At 52.3% G+C, this 15,979-nt stretch overlaps 1 protein-coding gene across 1 annotated transcript in view; it reads right to left on the bottom strand.

Annotated features, from left to right (window-relative positions):
* The window catches only part of LOC133065907 (histone-lysine N-methyltransferase PRDM9-like), a 389,343-nt gene that overhangs the window by 361,850 nt on the left and 11,514 nt on the right, over nt 1–15,979 (bottom strand). The window contains exon 10 of the mRNA XM_061156384.1: nt 13,504–14,523. Within this exon, the coding sequence (XP_061012367.1) occupies nt 13,504–14,523 (1,020 nt within the window). The remainder of the gene's footprint in view (nt 1–13,503; nt 14,524–15,979) is intronic.

The raw sequence follows: 15,979 nt of genomic DNA, 5'->3' as shown, positions 1-15,979 counted from the left end.
GACGAGGGTGAAGAACAGACAGGAGTCATAAGAGCCCAACAATCACCCCAAGACGGGTACCTTTGAAACCCAAAATCCCAGTGAGAACTGTGGAAATGTGCCCTTTCTGTTTTGTTACAAAAAAGTCACTTACAGAAGGAGAAGAAAATAAAACAGCTGCAGAAAAGGGAGGTGCCCAACTTCTAGGCCCTTTCTTCGCCTCATTTTATCACCATTTACCTGAAGGAGAAGAACATGAAGAACAAGGCTCAGGTTGAGCCTTCTGCACGGAGCCTGGCAGAAGAGGCGCCTGAAGGCACAGACTTGGGTTCTCTCTGTGCACCGGCGACAAAGAAGCCTCCTCCCGGTGTGATGGGCAGAGCAGCTCTGGTTCCCGGCCAGCGTCTGCAGCCAAGTTTGGTGGCAGAGTCGACTGGAGAACCCAGGTGGTACTCACCAGTCAAGGGCTGCTCACTCACGGTAGTTGTGTGTCTTCCATCCTCCTCCGGAGAAGGCAATGGCACCCCACTCCAGTACTCTTGCCTGGAAAATCCCATGGATGGAGGAGCCTGGTGGGCTGCAGTCCATGAGGTTGCTAAGAGTCGGACAAAACTGAGCGACTTCACTTTCACTTTCCACTTTCATGCATTGGAGAAGGAAATGGCAACCCACTCCAGTGTTCTTGCCTGGAGAATCCCAGGGACGGGGGAGCCTGGTGGGCTGCCATCTATGGGATCGCACAGAGTCGGACACGACTGAAGTGACTTAGCAGCAGCAGCAGCAGCAGCATCCTCCTCCTCCTCTGTTTTATATATAAGTCAGAATATATAGTTGACTTAGTTTGTAATTTATTCACTTGAAGTGTAATTTTTACTGCTTTTATCCTTCACTTTTTATATTTAAAAATAAAGATACTTGATTTAGTTTATAGTTTATGTGTGATTCTTTCCTCTTCTCTGTGCAAAATGAATTTGGAGTTAAGGAGCCCTTTGCTTGGCGGGGGGGGGGGGGGGGGGGGGGGGGGGGGGGCTCGTTAACTGCCCGACGAGGCAGAGACTTGACTGATGCGTCGCTCACCGAGGCTGTCTGCTACTTCAGGTAGGGCGGCTGTTCAGGCACCTCCTGCCCTTGTTGGTGCTGAGATGAGGGAACGCTGAGCAGGACATGTTTTAAGTCCCCCTGTGACCTGGGCTGGAAGCAATGTGTTTGTCTTACTAAAAATTAACAAAGGCAGTTCCATACTCCTCTCCAAAGTGATTCTCAGCATTTACATCTCATCAGCACCGTGAATGTCCTCTTTCCTCCGTGTCTTCTCCACCGTTTTCCTTTGTAGACTGAGGATGGCCTTTCAAACAGCTGCAGTGTTCCCACACTGTTGGTTTATTTGCACGTCTCTAACAATTCCTGGTATGCAGCATGTTTTCATGGGCTTTGGTTTTAACTAGTGTGTGTGGAATTGACTGGAAATTTTCATCTTCACAGTCTACCCAGTGTTTGTTTTCGGTTAGTTACCCATGGACATTTTTAAAGTGCTGGTATCATTTAGAGCCCAGCAGTCCTTGTGAATATGAAGTGTTTTTAAGTGTGGCAGTGAAATAAGAAATAGTTTTTTTCTCTTTTGCCTTTTGAGTCCTTCTCTACTTTAACTGTTCCTGAGCTACAGCCAGCGTTGATAATTAAGCCTCCTTCTTTTCAGAAGACTAACCTGTTATGTAAGCTAATCCTGCACCTGTGTGTGTGTGTGTGTGTGTGTGTTAGTCATTCAGTCGTGTCTGACTCTTTGTGATCCTATGAACTGTAGCTCACCAGCCTCTTCTGTCCATGAATTTCTCCAGGCAAGAATACTGGAGTGGGTTTCCATGCCCTTCTCCAGGGATATCCCACACCTATCACCCTCTAACTCTGCATGAGCCATATTTCACATCTATTATCTTTTAATTTTATGCTAGTCACATCCTGATGCTTAACTTTACGGTACTCTCTCTGCAAACCTCCCCTTATAATTTGTTTTCTGTTTTTGCATTATGGAAAGAAAGCCTCAATGCAATCTACAAAAGACAATGGCCCCAACTCCTGTGACTGCCTGCTGGACCCAAGTTACTGGGCTCTCTGACGCCAGCCTATTGACTGTTTTGAAGCAAGGCAAAAAGAAAGAATATAGGGTCTTTATATGTTTGCTCTTTATCTCCAACCTCTGACTGTGAGCCTCAACTGTGTGATCCCCTCGATTCCCTATCAGGGGAGACACAGTTCTTGAGGCACAAGTCTACTGTGTTCTCTCCTCTTCCAGCTTGGGGATTAAAGCCATCTGTCTATTTCCTCAAAAAACATTTCCACAAAGGTATAAGGTTCCTATATTCTTGTTCCTTTTTGCATTGTTTCAAAACAGTCAATAGGTTAATCTTCTGAAAAGAAGGAAACAGTTATCAATGCAGAGTGTAGATCAGGAACAGCTAAAGTAGAGAAGGAATCAAAAGGCCAAAGAGAAAAAACTTTTTTCTTATTTCACTGCAGCGTAAACAATAGCTTTCAAGTTTCTGTAGTGGGAGATGGCCACAAGGAGACAGGATTTTTTTCATGCCCTAGAACTGTTACTACAGTAACCAGAGCCTTAGGGTGACTCCTAGTCCGTGGTTTCTTCTGGCACATGCTGAAGCCTGTGGCTCATCAATCCTTGTTTTTCTTTTTTAAAGTTAGTGTTCACTCTTTTTGGAGGATAGCTGACTTACAGTGTTGTGCCTGTTGGTGGAGAGATTCTTCAACAGTTATCCCCATACACGTTCTGATTCATCTTTGTTTTTTTCACATACACATTATAATAGAGTGTGTAGTACACCACCTTTTCTAAAGTAGGTCCGTGCTGATTCTATGTTCTATATGTATTTGTGAGGATAAATGAATCCCAACCTGCTAATTTATCACTTCCACCCACCACTCTCCTTCTGTAACCATGTTTGTTTCCTGACTGTGCGTGTATGTCACTTTTATAAAATAGCTCATTGGGATCAGTTTCTCCTTCTGAAGTACTTTACTTACTTTGATTGTTCTAGTTCTAGATTATCCCTGCAAATGGCATTATTTTTTCATGGCTGAATCATATTCCATTCTATGCATATATGATTTCTTTATTCATTCATCTGTCCATGTACATTTTGGTTACTTCCATGTCTCAGCTGCTGTAAATGCTGCTGCAGTGCATGCTTGTGGGCGGTGTTGTTCAGTCACTACTTCTATCCTGCAAAACCCAGACAGTCCCCATGAGACACTCAGTCCCCTTTCCCCTCCCTCAGCCCCTGGCACCCACTATCACGCTTCCTGTGTCTATGGAGCCAATTGCTCTAGGTGCCTTGTATGAGTGGACTCAAACATCATTTGTTTTTCCATGTCTGCCTTATGTCACTGAGCATAATGTCTTCAGGGCCCATCCACGCTGTAGCCTGTGTCAGAACTGCCTTCCTTTCAGGCTGGACAACATTCATTGTGTTGCTGGACCACGTTCTGCTTGTCCATTCTTCTGTTGAGGGACAAACGGAATATCTTCATTCATCTCTCACCTCTTGTAGTATTTGTGGAATAACTTCAGAAAGTCCCATGATCTAAAAGTCACTCACCATTAACTACTTTATAAACTTTTTTATTTTGGAAACCATCAAAACTCAGAAGAAGGGAAGAATGCACATGAGCTTCACTTGTGTTTAGAAATGAGCACTTTAGGGTAATCATTTTATCCCTCGTGTGTGTGCTATGCGTGTGTGCGCGCCTGCTGGCAGACACATGTTGTTTGTGTGCACAGCGCATATGTGTGTGGCCTGGTAGTGTGTGTATGAGTGTGTGAGTGTGTGTGTGTGTGTGCTGTGTGTGTGTGTGTGCTATGTGTGTGGCCTGGGAGTGTGTGTGTGCTGTGTGTGTGTGTGTGTGTGCTATGTGTGTGCGCACCTGTTGGTGGACACGTGCTGTGTGTGCACGGTGTAGGTGCACAGCGCATATGTGTGCGGCCTGGGAGTGTGTGTGTGTGTGTGTGTGCTATGTGTGTGTGTGTGCTATGCATGTGTATGTGTGTGTGTGTGTGTGTGTGTGAGCTATGTGTGTGTGTGCACGGTGTAGATGCACAGCACATATGTGTGCGGCCTGGGAGTGTGTGTGTGTGTGTGTGTGTGTGTGTGCTATGTGTGTGCTGTGTGTGTGCGTGTGCTATGTGTGTATGTGTGCTATGTGTGTGCTATGTATGTGTGTGTACTATGCATGTGTCTGTGTTATGCGTGTGTGTGTGTGTGAACTATGTGTGTGTGTGTGCACGGTGTAGATGCACAGCACATATGTGTGCGGCCTGGGAGTATGTGTGTGTGTGCTATGTGTGTGCTATGTGTGTGTGTGCTATGTGTGTGTGTGCTATGTGTGTGTGTGTGTGCTATGTGTGTGTGTGCATGCTATGCATGTGTGTGTGTGTGAGCTATGTGTGTGTGTGCACGGTGTAGATGCACAGCACATATGTGTGCGGCATGGGAGTGTGTGTGTGTGTGTGTGTGTGTGTGTGTGTGTGCACGCGCTATGCGTGTGTGCTGGCTGACACGTGCTGTGTGTGTGCACGGTGTAGGTGCACAGCGCTTACGTGTGCGGCGTGGGAGTGTGTGTGTGTGGTAATGGGTCATGGGGAGGTGGGCAGGCGGGCACAGGTGGGAGCTCCCCGCAGGCGCTCTGCTCGGATGGCGTCTGTGCCCCACCTCTGCCCGCGTTCTCCGCTTGGATGCAGCACGGTGCCCTGTGGTCATCAACCCCGGCACGAAGTCACTTGACCAGGAGCCTAGGAGGTGTCAGGCCCACCCACCTACCCCAGCCCCTGGGGGGAAGCAGTGCCGGAGCGCACTCCCTCCCTAACTGACCAGCAGGATGGACGGACCGGCTCTCCCCGTGGACGCTGCAGGACTGTCCCGCCTGGGCGACCCGGGCCGCGCCTCCGGCTGGGAGCCCGGAATGCTGCCGCCGGGCCACTTCCGGTCAGTCCTGCCTGCCTGGGCGACCCGGGCAGCGCCTCCTGCTGGGAGCCCGGAATGCTGCCGCAGGGCCACTTCCGGTCAGTCCTGCCTGGGCGACCCGGGCCGCGCCTCCTGCTGGGAGCCTGGAATGCTGCCGCCGGGCCACTTCCGGTCAGTCCTGCCTGGGCGACCCGGGCCGCGCCTCTGGCTGGGAGCCCGGAATGCTGCCGCCGGGCCACTTCCGGTCAGTCCTGCCTGGGCGACCCGGGCAGCGCCTCCTGCTGGGAGCCCGGAATGCTGCCGCAGGGCCACTTCCAGTCAGTCCTGCCTGGGCGACCCGGGCCGCGCCTCCTGCTGGGAGCCCGGAATGCTGCCGCCGGGCCACTTCCGGTCAGTCCTGCCTGGGCGACCCGGGCCGCGCCTCTGGCTGGGAGCCCGGAATGCTGCCGCAGGGCCACTTCCGGTCAGTCCTGCCTGGGCGACCCGGGCAGCGCCTCCTGCTGGGAGCCTGGAATGCTGCCGCCGGGCCACTTCCGGTCAGTCCTGCCTGGGCGACCCGGGCCGCGCCTCCTGCTGGGAGCCCGGAATGCTGCCGCCGGGCCACTTCCGGTCAGTCCTGCCTGGGCGACCCGGGCCGCGCCTCCTGCTGGGAGCCCAGGACGCGGCAGCCGGGCCACTTCCGGTCTGTCCTCACAGGACGCTGGGCTGTGCTCCACCAGGTTCCTGGCTCTCCCCAGGCCCTGACCACCACGTGGCCGCAGAACGTGCTCACAGTTTTGTTTTGCCTGCCGAAATGTTTAGTGACAAAGCTTTTGTTCCGTTTCCTGATGTGGGTGAAGTGTGGAGCCAGTGATGATTTCTTCTTCAAGAAAGGTAGGTCCCAGTTCTCACAGGCGGGTGAGCCCCTGTCCAACGATGAGAGACCCGGGGGTGTGACCTGTGCCTCCTGGGAGCGCAGCCCTAGGCGACTTTGAACCTGGCCAAGTTCTGTCTACACTGTGGATTCAGACCTCTGCAAGTCCTGTCTACACTGATTATGTTTAGATGAGACGTGTTCTTCTACAGTGAGGACATTTACACCTGGCGGGGTTCTCTGTGCAGTAGGACGTGGAGACCTCTGTGCAGAGGCCGACCCGGTCTGGCCTCTGTCTTGGAAAACTCCGTGCCTGTGCCTGCATGTCAGTGCTCAGAGGTCTGGGGTCTGGAGCTGAGGTGGGTTTCTCTGGGTAACCGTGAGATTCCATGGCCCTCCCGGGGGTCAGTGCTGAGGTAGGGCTCTTAGTCTTTCCCTCTGACATGTTCACCTCCCCCAGGGGCTCATCGAGACACAGATAGGCTACCTGGTTGTTGTCGTTCAGTCTCTAAGTCATGTCCAACTGTTTGTGACCACATGGACTGCAGCACGCCAAGCTTCTCTGTCCTCCACTATCTCCTGGTGTTTGCTCAAACTCATGGCCATTGAGTCGGCAATGCCATCCAACCATGTCATCCTCTGTCATCCCCTTCTCCTCCTGCCTTCAATCTTTCCCAGCATTGGGGTCTTTTCCAATGAGTCATCTTTTCCCATCAAGTGGTCAAAGTATTGGAGCTTCAGCTTCAGCGTCAGTCCGTCCAATGCATATTCACAGTTGATTTCCCTTCGGATTGATTGGTTTGATATCCTTGCAGTCCAAGGGACTCTCAAGAGTCTTTGCCAACACCACAGTTTGAGAGCATCAGTTCTTCAGTGCTCAGCTTTCTTTATGGTCCAGCTCTCACATCCATGCATGCCTACAGGACAAACTACAGCTTTGACCACATGGGCCTGGCTTGTTTACACATTATCAGCCTACCGACCACAGCCATGGTGCCCTGACCAAGGGAATGTGTGACCCCAGGTAGGGGGGGTCTGGGAACTGTGTCTCACCCCATCTGCATGGGCCAGAATCATGTGCAGAGGGAGACCAGCTAAGAAAAAGAGGGAGACCAGCTAAGGAAAAGGGAAGAATACATGTGAGCTTCACTTGACTTGTGTTTAGGAATCAGTGCTTTACAGTATCATTTTATACAAGCCTGTGCCTATTCCCTGTTTACCCCTGAGTGGTTCCCCATCCCTGGGGCTCCTGGAGACTCCTCAGGTGACTACTTGGTAATTGTTCCAATTCACCAGTATTAGCATGGGGAGAAGGGAGCAGGTTTATCTGGGCAATTGACTGCAGGGCACATGGACCAGCAAAAAGTTGATGAGCAGCAGGTGAGGTTGCAACTGTGATCTTCCAGTAGACGTCCATATTCAGTAGATACCAGACCTGCCCCTCCTCTTCCAGCCCAGTGTCTGATGTGTTTTCATGGAATCTCAGTGGGACAACAAAAGACTGAGACTGCCAGCATGAAGGTAGTGTGTTCAACATTATTATGACGGCTGTAAAAACAGTTAATATCACACAGAACCGAAGGTCTCCCTCCTGGGAGACCAGGAGGGGGAACCTGGGTCCCCAGTGAGACCCTCTCAGCAAAGCTGGGCCTGGGTCAGGCTTGGAGGGTGTGACCGAGAGTTTGCTGGACAGGACGCCACATTTAGAGGGCCTCCTGCAGTGTAGGTTTCAGGGCTATAGAGCAACTAAGTGCAGAGCATGGTGGCTGAGCTGATGGCTGTGGATCCTGCAGGCTGAACGCTGATCCCTGAACATTGGAAGGTTGTCTGGACTCATAGGATGTGCTTGCTCTCTCTGCTGAGATGATCACAGTGGGGACCCAGGTTCCCCTCCTACTCTCTAGCAGCCATCAGACTGCAGCCACTCCCCACAGGGAGCCCTGAGGAAACTTGGGAAGGAAAAGACAGGATACTGGCCCCAGATGGTGAGGTGTGTATCAAAAAGAATAATTTCAATGAGATGACTCTGGCATTTTCCCATACATAAAAAGTGCTAAATTCCGTACCTTTAGATGGTGCCTGCATTTTTGAAATCCTAAAACATTCTTGCTGAAAAAACTTAACTCTCAACACTTATAAATATTATAAACAATTATAAACAACAATTATAAATATTTTTATGTCTACACATATGAAGTAGACACTTTCCAAAGATCAACAAAAGAAGACAAATCTCAACATTTGGAACACTGGCACCAATGGTGGACACTCCCCAAAAGATGCAACTGATGGAGCAATTAGAACAATCATCACCCCTTTTCCCATAAGATTGTGGAATGGACACTGAGAGTGGGGAATTTTTATAAGGAAGAACAAAATCTGACTCCATGTTTAAAAAATTTTTTTTTCAAATTAAATCTTTTATTTTAACCTTTGGTTTCCTGTTGGTTTGTTTGCCACAGGGATACTGTCCATACATAATGGCCTGCCCCAGGAAACCTAGCCCCTCTGCCTTTGTCCAGGACCTGTCCACCTATGGATGGCTACAGGAAGGGAGAAAGTAACACATATCCTCCTGAGACTGGCCATTCCAGGAGATATTTGCCAGATTAATGGTTTTTTACTTTATTTCCTCACCTCCCAGCTCTGTGTTGTGTAAAAGATACTGGTATCCAAACCCTGACAAGATGGTTTCCTCGAGATGTTAGTCTGCTATCTTCTCCTTCTGCCAGCTTTCCAAGTAAAGTTGTATTCCTTGCCTCAGCACCTCGCCTCTGACTTATTGGCCTGTTATGAGGCAAGCAGAGCGAGCTTGGACTTGGTAACAATCCCACATGCCTTGCAGTCAAAAAATCAAAACATAAAATGGAAGCAATATTGTAATAAATTCAATAAAGATTCTGAAAATGGACCATATACAAAGACCTGATACCAACAACCAAAAGGAACTCAGTGGTTGTCTGAAATATTTAGAAAGGAGTTAGTACTCCTCTTGCCCATACCCCCCTGAAGCCACACTGGTCAGTTAGGCCCTGTCCATTCAGGACACCCTCTCCAGACCCCAGCTGGAGGTGCTCTGCCCCCACTGCCCACCTGGGTCTCAGGAGTAGAAGAGACACAGCCTGGGGGGTCTCCTCTCTGGTCCAGGGGAGCGTCACACCAGCCACCCTGTCTCACTGCCCATAATAAATAAGGAGGGTTGTCAGCACCTGGGCGAGTGATGCTGTGGGCACCTGGACTGCCTCATCCTTGTGAGATTTGGTGTGAAGACAACAAAGAAGGGGAACCAGCCAAGAGGGATCCAGGGAGCAGTGAACCCCTCTTCACAGGGACCCTGTGAGACCCAAGACTCACTCTGCCCACCCTGCTCCGACTTTTGGGAACTGGCCTTTGTCATTCTCTGGGCAGGAGGTGGGAAGGACAACCTGGTCTCTCTTCCACCTCCTGAGACCCAGGTGAGCCCTGGGGGCAGCAGCACCTCCACCTGGGGTCCAGAGAGCGTGTCCTGAGTGCACAGGGCCTAACCAGTCAGTGTGGCCGGCCCTCGTCCTCAGTGCACTGACCTGCTGCAGGGTCTCAGGTTCCCTGGCATCCAGCTCCCCCACCACCAACCCCAGCTTGGTGTCTTGGGAGCCCGGCACTGGCGGACACCCAGCAGGTGAAATCTGCATGCCCAGTGAGAAGGAGAAGCCGGTGGGGCAGGGGTCCAGCATGGAGTGTCCAAGGCCCCTCGGCTCCCCCAGGAACACACCGCCCCACCTGCCGTGGCCTTTCTCCTCTTCAGTATGTGTCTTTGTGGCTGATGTTGCCAAACACCTTCCTCTGGAAGAGAATGCTCCATGACTGTGGAAGGAGTGGAGGTGAGGAGGCGATGTAGCCCTAAACCCAGGGAGCTTGAGAACTAACTTCCCTGAGCTCTGAACGTACTGCCTGTTACATCTGTACCAACCAAGGCCAAGATCCAGAGAGATTCTCTGTGGAAACACTTTCCATGTCCAACAAGAGAACCAAACTAGGCCAAGATCTGGGCAGATTCTCTGTGGAAATATGTTTCATGTCCAACAAGAGGACCAACTGAGGCCAAGATCTGGGCAGATTCTCTGTGGAAACACTTTTCCATCCAACAAGAGAGGATTTGTTAACGCACAGCCGAATCCTGAGACATGGGGCTTGCTGTAACTGTGGAGACTGCAGGGACGGCATTTTAGAGGCTTCTTCCCGGGCGGCTCCCCGAGGCCCCTGAAGTTACTGGACCCAGAGGCGGAGCACTCGCGCTTCTCTCCTCACTGCAGGCCAGACGGTGCCCCCAACCTCACAGCCCTGCTCCTCTGCCTCCCTGAGTTCAATAGAAACCCCCCGGTCAAGAGGCCAAAGCGCAATCTTCTTGGAGAGCAGAGCAGAGGCCGGTGGGGAGCGCGGTGGAGGCTGAAAGCTTTTGTAGAAGAAAAAGATGCACATGTATTCCTGTGTGTGGTGGCCGGATGCTGCAGTAATTGGTGTTCCCTACACATTTATGGGTGGGTTTTAGTTTCTGTATTTTCTAAATTTCTTTTTTTTAAACAGCTGAATATTATGAGGAATTTTTTGCAATCAACCATGAGAACTTGCAAAATAAGATCTTTGTGTTTTTTTTCTTTCTCTAAAATGTTGCAGTTTTCTCTTGATGACAGATGAACAGACTCCTATCTTTAAGTATTCATTTAATTGGCTGCGCTGGGTCTTAGCTGTGGCATACAGGGTCTTCACTTGCAGCATGTGGGATCTAGTGCCCTGACCAGGGATTGAACGTGGCCCCCTGTGTTGGGAGCTCAGAGTCCTAGCCTCTGGACCAGCAGAGAATGCTGCGATCTCGTACTTAAAGCAAGGTTATTTATTTATTTCTGGCTTGCTGGGTCTTCGCTGCTGTGCGGGCTTTTCTCTGGCTGTCGGGCATGGGGGCTGCTCTCTCGTTTCTGCGCTGAACTTCTCCCTGTGGCGGCTGCTCTGGTTGGGAAGCACGGGCTCTAGGCTCTTGGGCTGCAATAGTTGTGCATGGAGTTACTTGCTCCACAGCACGTGGGGTCTTCCCAGATCAGGGATTGAACCCGTGTCTCCTGCATTGGCAGGTGGATTCTTAACCACTGCACCACCAAGGAAGTCATACCCCTCCCCCCTTCCTGCCAACATCCCCCTTTAAAAAAAGACTAAAAATAATCTGTTTAGTAAGTTTTCATGAGTCTGAGCTCTGAGGTCAGCGTCTGTGGTGTCATTCTCCCAAAGGCATCTTGGCTTCAGATACTGGCTGGGCTCATGAGTCCAGTAAGCAGGGCAGGTCTGGCGGCTGAAGACAGGCTTGGCCTCTGGACCTCTGCCCTCAGCGACTCACCCAGGGTCCCCGAGCCCTGGAAGCCATGCAGAGGCGCGCGCAGTTGGGGCTGGTACAGCCCTGGGGCCGCTGTGGTCAGGGTGGAGCGTGCGGTGGAGGCAGCTGGCTGTCCGTCCCGCGACTGCTGGTGTCCTGTGTGACCGTGCAGGGCAGTCACAGTGTCAGGTGGGGCCTGGCCGCTGTCCTGGGGACAGGATGGGACCTCAGAGAGCTCGCATCCCCACTCCCCATCCCCAGCTCCGCTTCAGATCATAGCTTGTGGCTGCTGGCAGCTCCCTGGGCTGGGAGGCTGTGTAAAGCACCAACCCCCTTGCTCAAGGTCAGCTGAGACCCCCAGCTCTGGGGTCACACACCATCTGTGCCACCACCCAGGTCATCCCACTTCTGTGAGGGAGGGCCTGTGTGGGGCTGTGGGTGATGGGGGATTTGGAGGTGTTGTGGGCTGGCTCGCGGAGTCAGCTTTTTGAGGGGAGGGGAGCTGAGGGGAGGGGAGGGAGAAGCTTTGACCTGCTCAGCCTTCCAGGGGATTCCAGGCCCAGCTCTGGTGGGAGGTGCAGGTGAGAAGCCCCTGCAGGTTTCTGGGTCCCCACCGTTTTCAGTTGAAGCCCCTCTGCTTGCACCACCCCTAACTCTCCCTCCCATGACCCCGGCCTGAAGCCACAGAAGATGGGGAGTTTACGTGGCTTCCCTTCCTGTAGGGAAACCAAGCCACAGACAAACACGTTCCTTTAAGAAAGCATAAGAGAAACAGGAAAATAATCGTGGGTGGTTATTACTGACGCGGTTCATGTAGAGACGCTTCACAAGCCTGGCACACGGAGGGAACTGAGGGCCGTTGCCCCGAGTCCTGGACTTCGCATCCTCCGCACCCCCGCCCCGTGGCCCACTCTCCCCTTGGTGTCTTCTGGTGGCCGTGCGGACTTCAGCCTCCGGAACCCCTTCTGGAAGGACCAGGCCAGGGCAGAGGTCATTCACAGAGGGGAGGGTGTGGTCGACCTTAAGAACCCCATTGCCCCCACTCTGTGTCGGAGCTCAGTTCCGGGTCTGAGCAAGCGTGGCTTCCTGGTGCTGTCCCCACCCTCACTCACCCAGGGTGGGGGGGGGGCTTTGTGCCCACCTTGTCCCCTCGTGCAGCCTGGCCACCCCGGGACCCGTGCTGTGTGTGCATCTGCTGTGCTCCAGCGCACCCCAGGGCCCATCAGACTTCACTCATGAAAGGGAAGTGTAAGGACGAACTATTCCGTGGTTAAGAATTTCAGGGTCGCAACAGCTTTGACCAGAGCGCACAGGCACAGGTACGAGGCCCATGCAGAGAGAAGCTGCGGTGTGGTCTTCATGGACCCTCCGTGTGGGGGTAGGATGGGGGACGGTCAGGGATTTCATGCAAACGTGGCTCCAGGCTCTGTTCTCAGAAGGGGTGACGACTGTGGGCACTGCCTATCTGTGGAGGGGCCCTGGGGCTGCCCAGCTCAGCAGGAACGACAAGGGTGGGAAGGGAGGTCGGCCTCCCTTAGCACCCCTGACCTCACACCCCCTCAATCAGGGCAGCCCAGTGCCTGAACGGCCCCTTCCTCGTCTAGCTCTGAAGACCTGGAAGGTGTGGGGGCTGGAGGACATGCAGAAAACAAATACTGTAATGCAATTATCCTTCTATTAAAAAAAAAATAAAAAAGATTAAAGAAAAAAACACAAAAGACAGCAAAGGTGGGGCTTGCGTTCTCAGCCAGCCTCTGCCAGATTCCGCCTGTGCTTACGCATCACAGCAAAATGCTGGTGCTCCCACACCGTATCACAGATGAGAATAGAGACACAGAGGGGTTGAGCATTTTGCCCCAGCTCACAGAGCTGCTGGGGGTAGGGCTGAGAACTGGACCCCTGTGGTCGCATCTGGAGTCCAGATGCTGTGATGACCCTGAGGGAAGAGGAGACCTAAAAAACCACGAAGGCAATTGGCATGAACATCTCCAGAACACTTAAGAAACCCTCTGCTGTTCATCTACCTCCTCTCCTGTCACAAAAGTGGAAGGTCTATTTAACAAGTAATTCTGTGCTTACCACACTCTTTCTTTAAAATATTTATTATATATTTATTTATTCGGCTGTGCTGTGTCTTAGTTGCAGCCTGTGGGAGCTAGTTCCCCAATCAGGTATTGAACGTGGGTCTCTGCATTGGAGTCTTGACCTCTGGACCACCTGGGAAGTCTCTCCTCTTACTCTTGGGGACAGTAACGGGTCACAGGCCTCCTCTGAGGCCCCCTTAGAGCTGAGGCATGGGGTGGCTGCAGTAATCCTCCTGTGACTAAGGTGTGGTTTGTTGGTCATGACTCAGTCACACTCCCTGCAAACATAGGGCTTCTCCCCTGTGTGTGTCCTCTGGTGTCTGATGAGGACGGACTTCCTACTGAAGCTTCGCCCACACTCCCCGCAAACATAGGGCTTCTCCCCTGTGTGTGTCCTCTGGTGTCTGATGAGGACGGAATTCCTACTGAAGCTTCGCCCACACTCCCCACAAACGTGGGGCTTCTCCCCTGTGTGTGTCCTCTGGTGTGTGATGAGAAAGGACTTCAGACTGAAGCTTCGCCCACACTCCCCGCAAACATAGGGCTTCTCCCCTGTGTGTGTCCTCTTGTGTGAGATGAGATTTGACCCATGATGGAAGCTACGCCCACACTCCCCGCAAACATAGGGCTTCTCCCCTGTGTGTGTCCTCTGGTGTCTGATGAGGGCTGACTTCTGACTGAAGCTTCGCCCACACTCACCGCAAACATAGGGCTTCTCCCCTGTGTGTGTCCTCTGGTGTCTGATGAGGGCTGACTTCTGACTGAAGCTTCGCCCACACTCCCCGCAAACATAGGGCTTGTTCCCTGTCTGTGTACTCTCGTGTGTGATGAGAGTTGACCTGTCCTTGGAGCCTTGCCCACACTCTCCGTACGTGACTCTCATAATCCCCGAGACCTCTGCCCCCGTGAGCAATGTGCCTGTGTCCTCTGGATTCAGTTTCTTGCTTGTGCTGGGCTCTTCTGTCACTCTCTCATGCACCCCAGAACCCCCCATTTGTCCTCCGGGTGAGTAGGAAGAGACCCTTGAAATCCTCTTCAGCCTTACGCTTTTCAGCAAGTCTTGGGGCCTGGCCTTGGTCTTGTGACCCTCAGGTTTGTCGCTCGGGCTGTGTGGATCTGAATATCGCTGATTTTGATTGCCTGGGCAGGGATCCTCTGTTTGGAGGAGGTCTCTTTCAGATGGTCTCAGGAGGGTCTGAGAGGGGTGACTGCGTTGGGTGTGTTGGCTGAGGAATTTCTGACTGGAGAAGGCCAGAGAGCAGGAGGCACATGGGTGGATCTTGGGCTTCGGTTCTGCTGAAAGAGGAAGCTTTTGGTCAAGTAGCTGGTTTGCCGTGGTCAGGCTTGCCTCACTAATCATCTAAGGGTTGACAGTGCACGACTTGTCTCCCATCGAGTGTGTCTTTATAGTCCACGTTTCCACTCCACTCTTATTCTCTACATCTACAGAAATCCAGGAAGTTGGTGTCAGGGGCCTTTTCTCCATATCACCCAGATAGGGACCTTCCAGCAGCATCAGAGGCAGCATCTCTGCTGATAGAGGTGGATCTGCAGGGAGTTTGCCTGTGGGTAAGTGTCTGAAATGTCATGTCACAGTGGCCACGGGTATTTACCCTACTGAGAGATAAGACTTGATGACTTAGGTGGAATCTCCTGAGAGGCTACCTGTGAGGGGAAAGGGTCTATTAAGTTAGGGGCGCCTGGCCTGGAGCTCTCTGCATATGGGAGGCAGCACAGGGGGTGGTTACAGCAGGTGTGGGTAAATCTGACTTTGTGGCTCCTTGTTCAAAGAGCAGCCTTTGTGCCGATCTCTGCAGGAAGTGGGTTTGAGACTGGACGAGACCGAGCGGCCCAGGTCCCACTGACCACAGGTCTCTGGCTCCTGCTGCCCAAACTGGTTCACAAATTGCTCCTCTCTCAGTTTCCCATAGATCATAAAATAAAGGCATATCCTTTCTCAAGCCTCACCAGTACTCATACCTCATTTATTTCATTCAGTTTTAGTCCATTTAACGTGCACTAGGAAGCCCTATTTAAAAATGCATCTCCAGCCAGACTCTTCACATCCTCACTCGAAAGCATCTTCAGACAGCCCACTCTCCCCTCATGTCTGGTAATGAACTGACCTCTGAGGGGGCTCCCCGCTGATGTCTCGTCCCCAAAATGAACCAAAGCATCGTCTTGGCACAGAGAACATGCTGCTTGCAGCACAAACCGCGCGGTTGTTCTGTGTCACCCAGGAGGACCCCTGGGGCCTGCACGTGGACACAGGCCCTGAGGCTTCCGTGTCCCATCCAGCCTCCTTCCTCTCCCTCTGTGCTTCCTCCCGCGACCCCTGGCATGGCCTCTCTTCCCGGCCCTGGGGCTGCAGCACTGGCTGCTCCCCTGCCCGGAATCCCTCCCCACTGGTGTTATCTCTGCAGAGACTCTGCCCCACTGTCCTGCACCACACCCCACCCTCTGCTCAAGCGGACCTGAGGCACGTTCCCTGCACTGGTTTCCCTCAGAGCACCAGCCCCTGTCTGGTATGAAGCCCCTGCTGCCCCAGGGCAGTTGTTCTGTCTGTTTCCGTGTGTGGAGGCCCGTCTGGCACAGAGTATGAACTCACATGACAACAAAGTGGAACAGTAACTGAATGCACGTCACTGTACATGTGTGCACCCCAATGTTCATTGCAGCACTGTTTATAATAGCCAGGACATGGAAGCAACCTAGATGCCCATCAGCAGACGAATGGATAAGGAAGCTG

Source organism: Dama dama, chromosome 12 (genome assembly GCF_033118175.1).
Source record: "Dama dama isolate Ldn47 chromosome 12, ASM3311817v1, whole genome shotgun sequence".
Lineage (NCBI taxonomy): Eukaryota > Metazoa > Chordata > Mammalia > Artiodactyla > Cervidae > Dama > Dama dama.
This window is presented reverse-complemented; position numbering and strand designations above follow the sequence as displayed.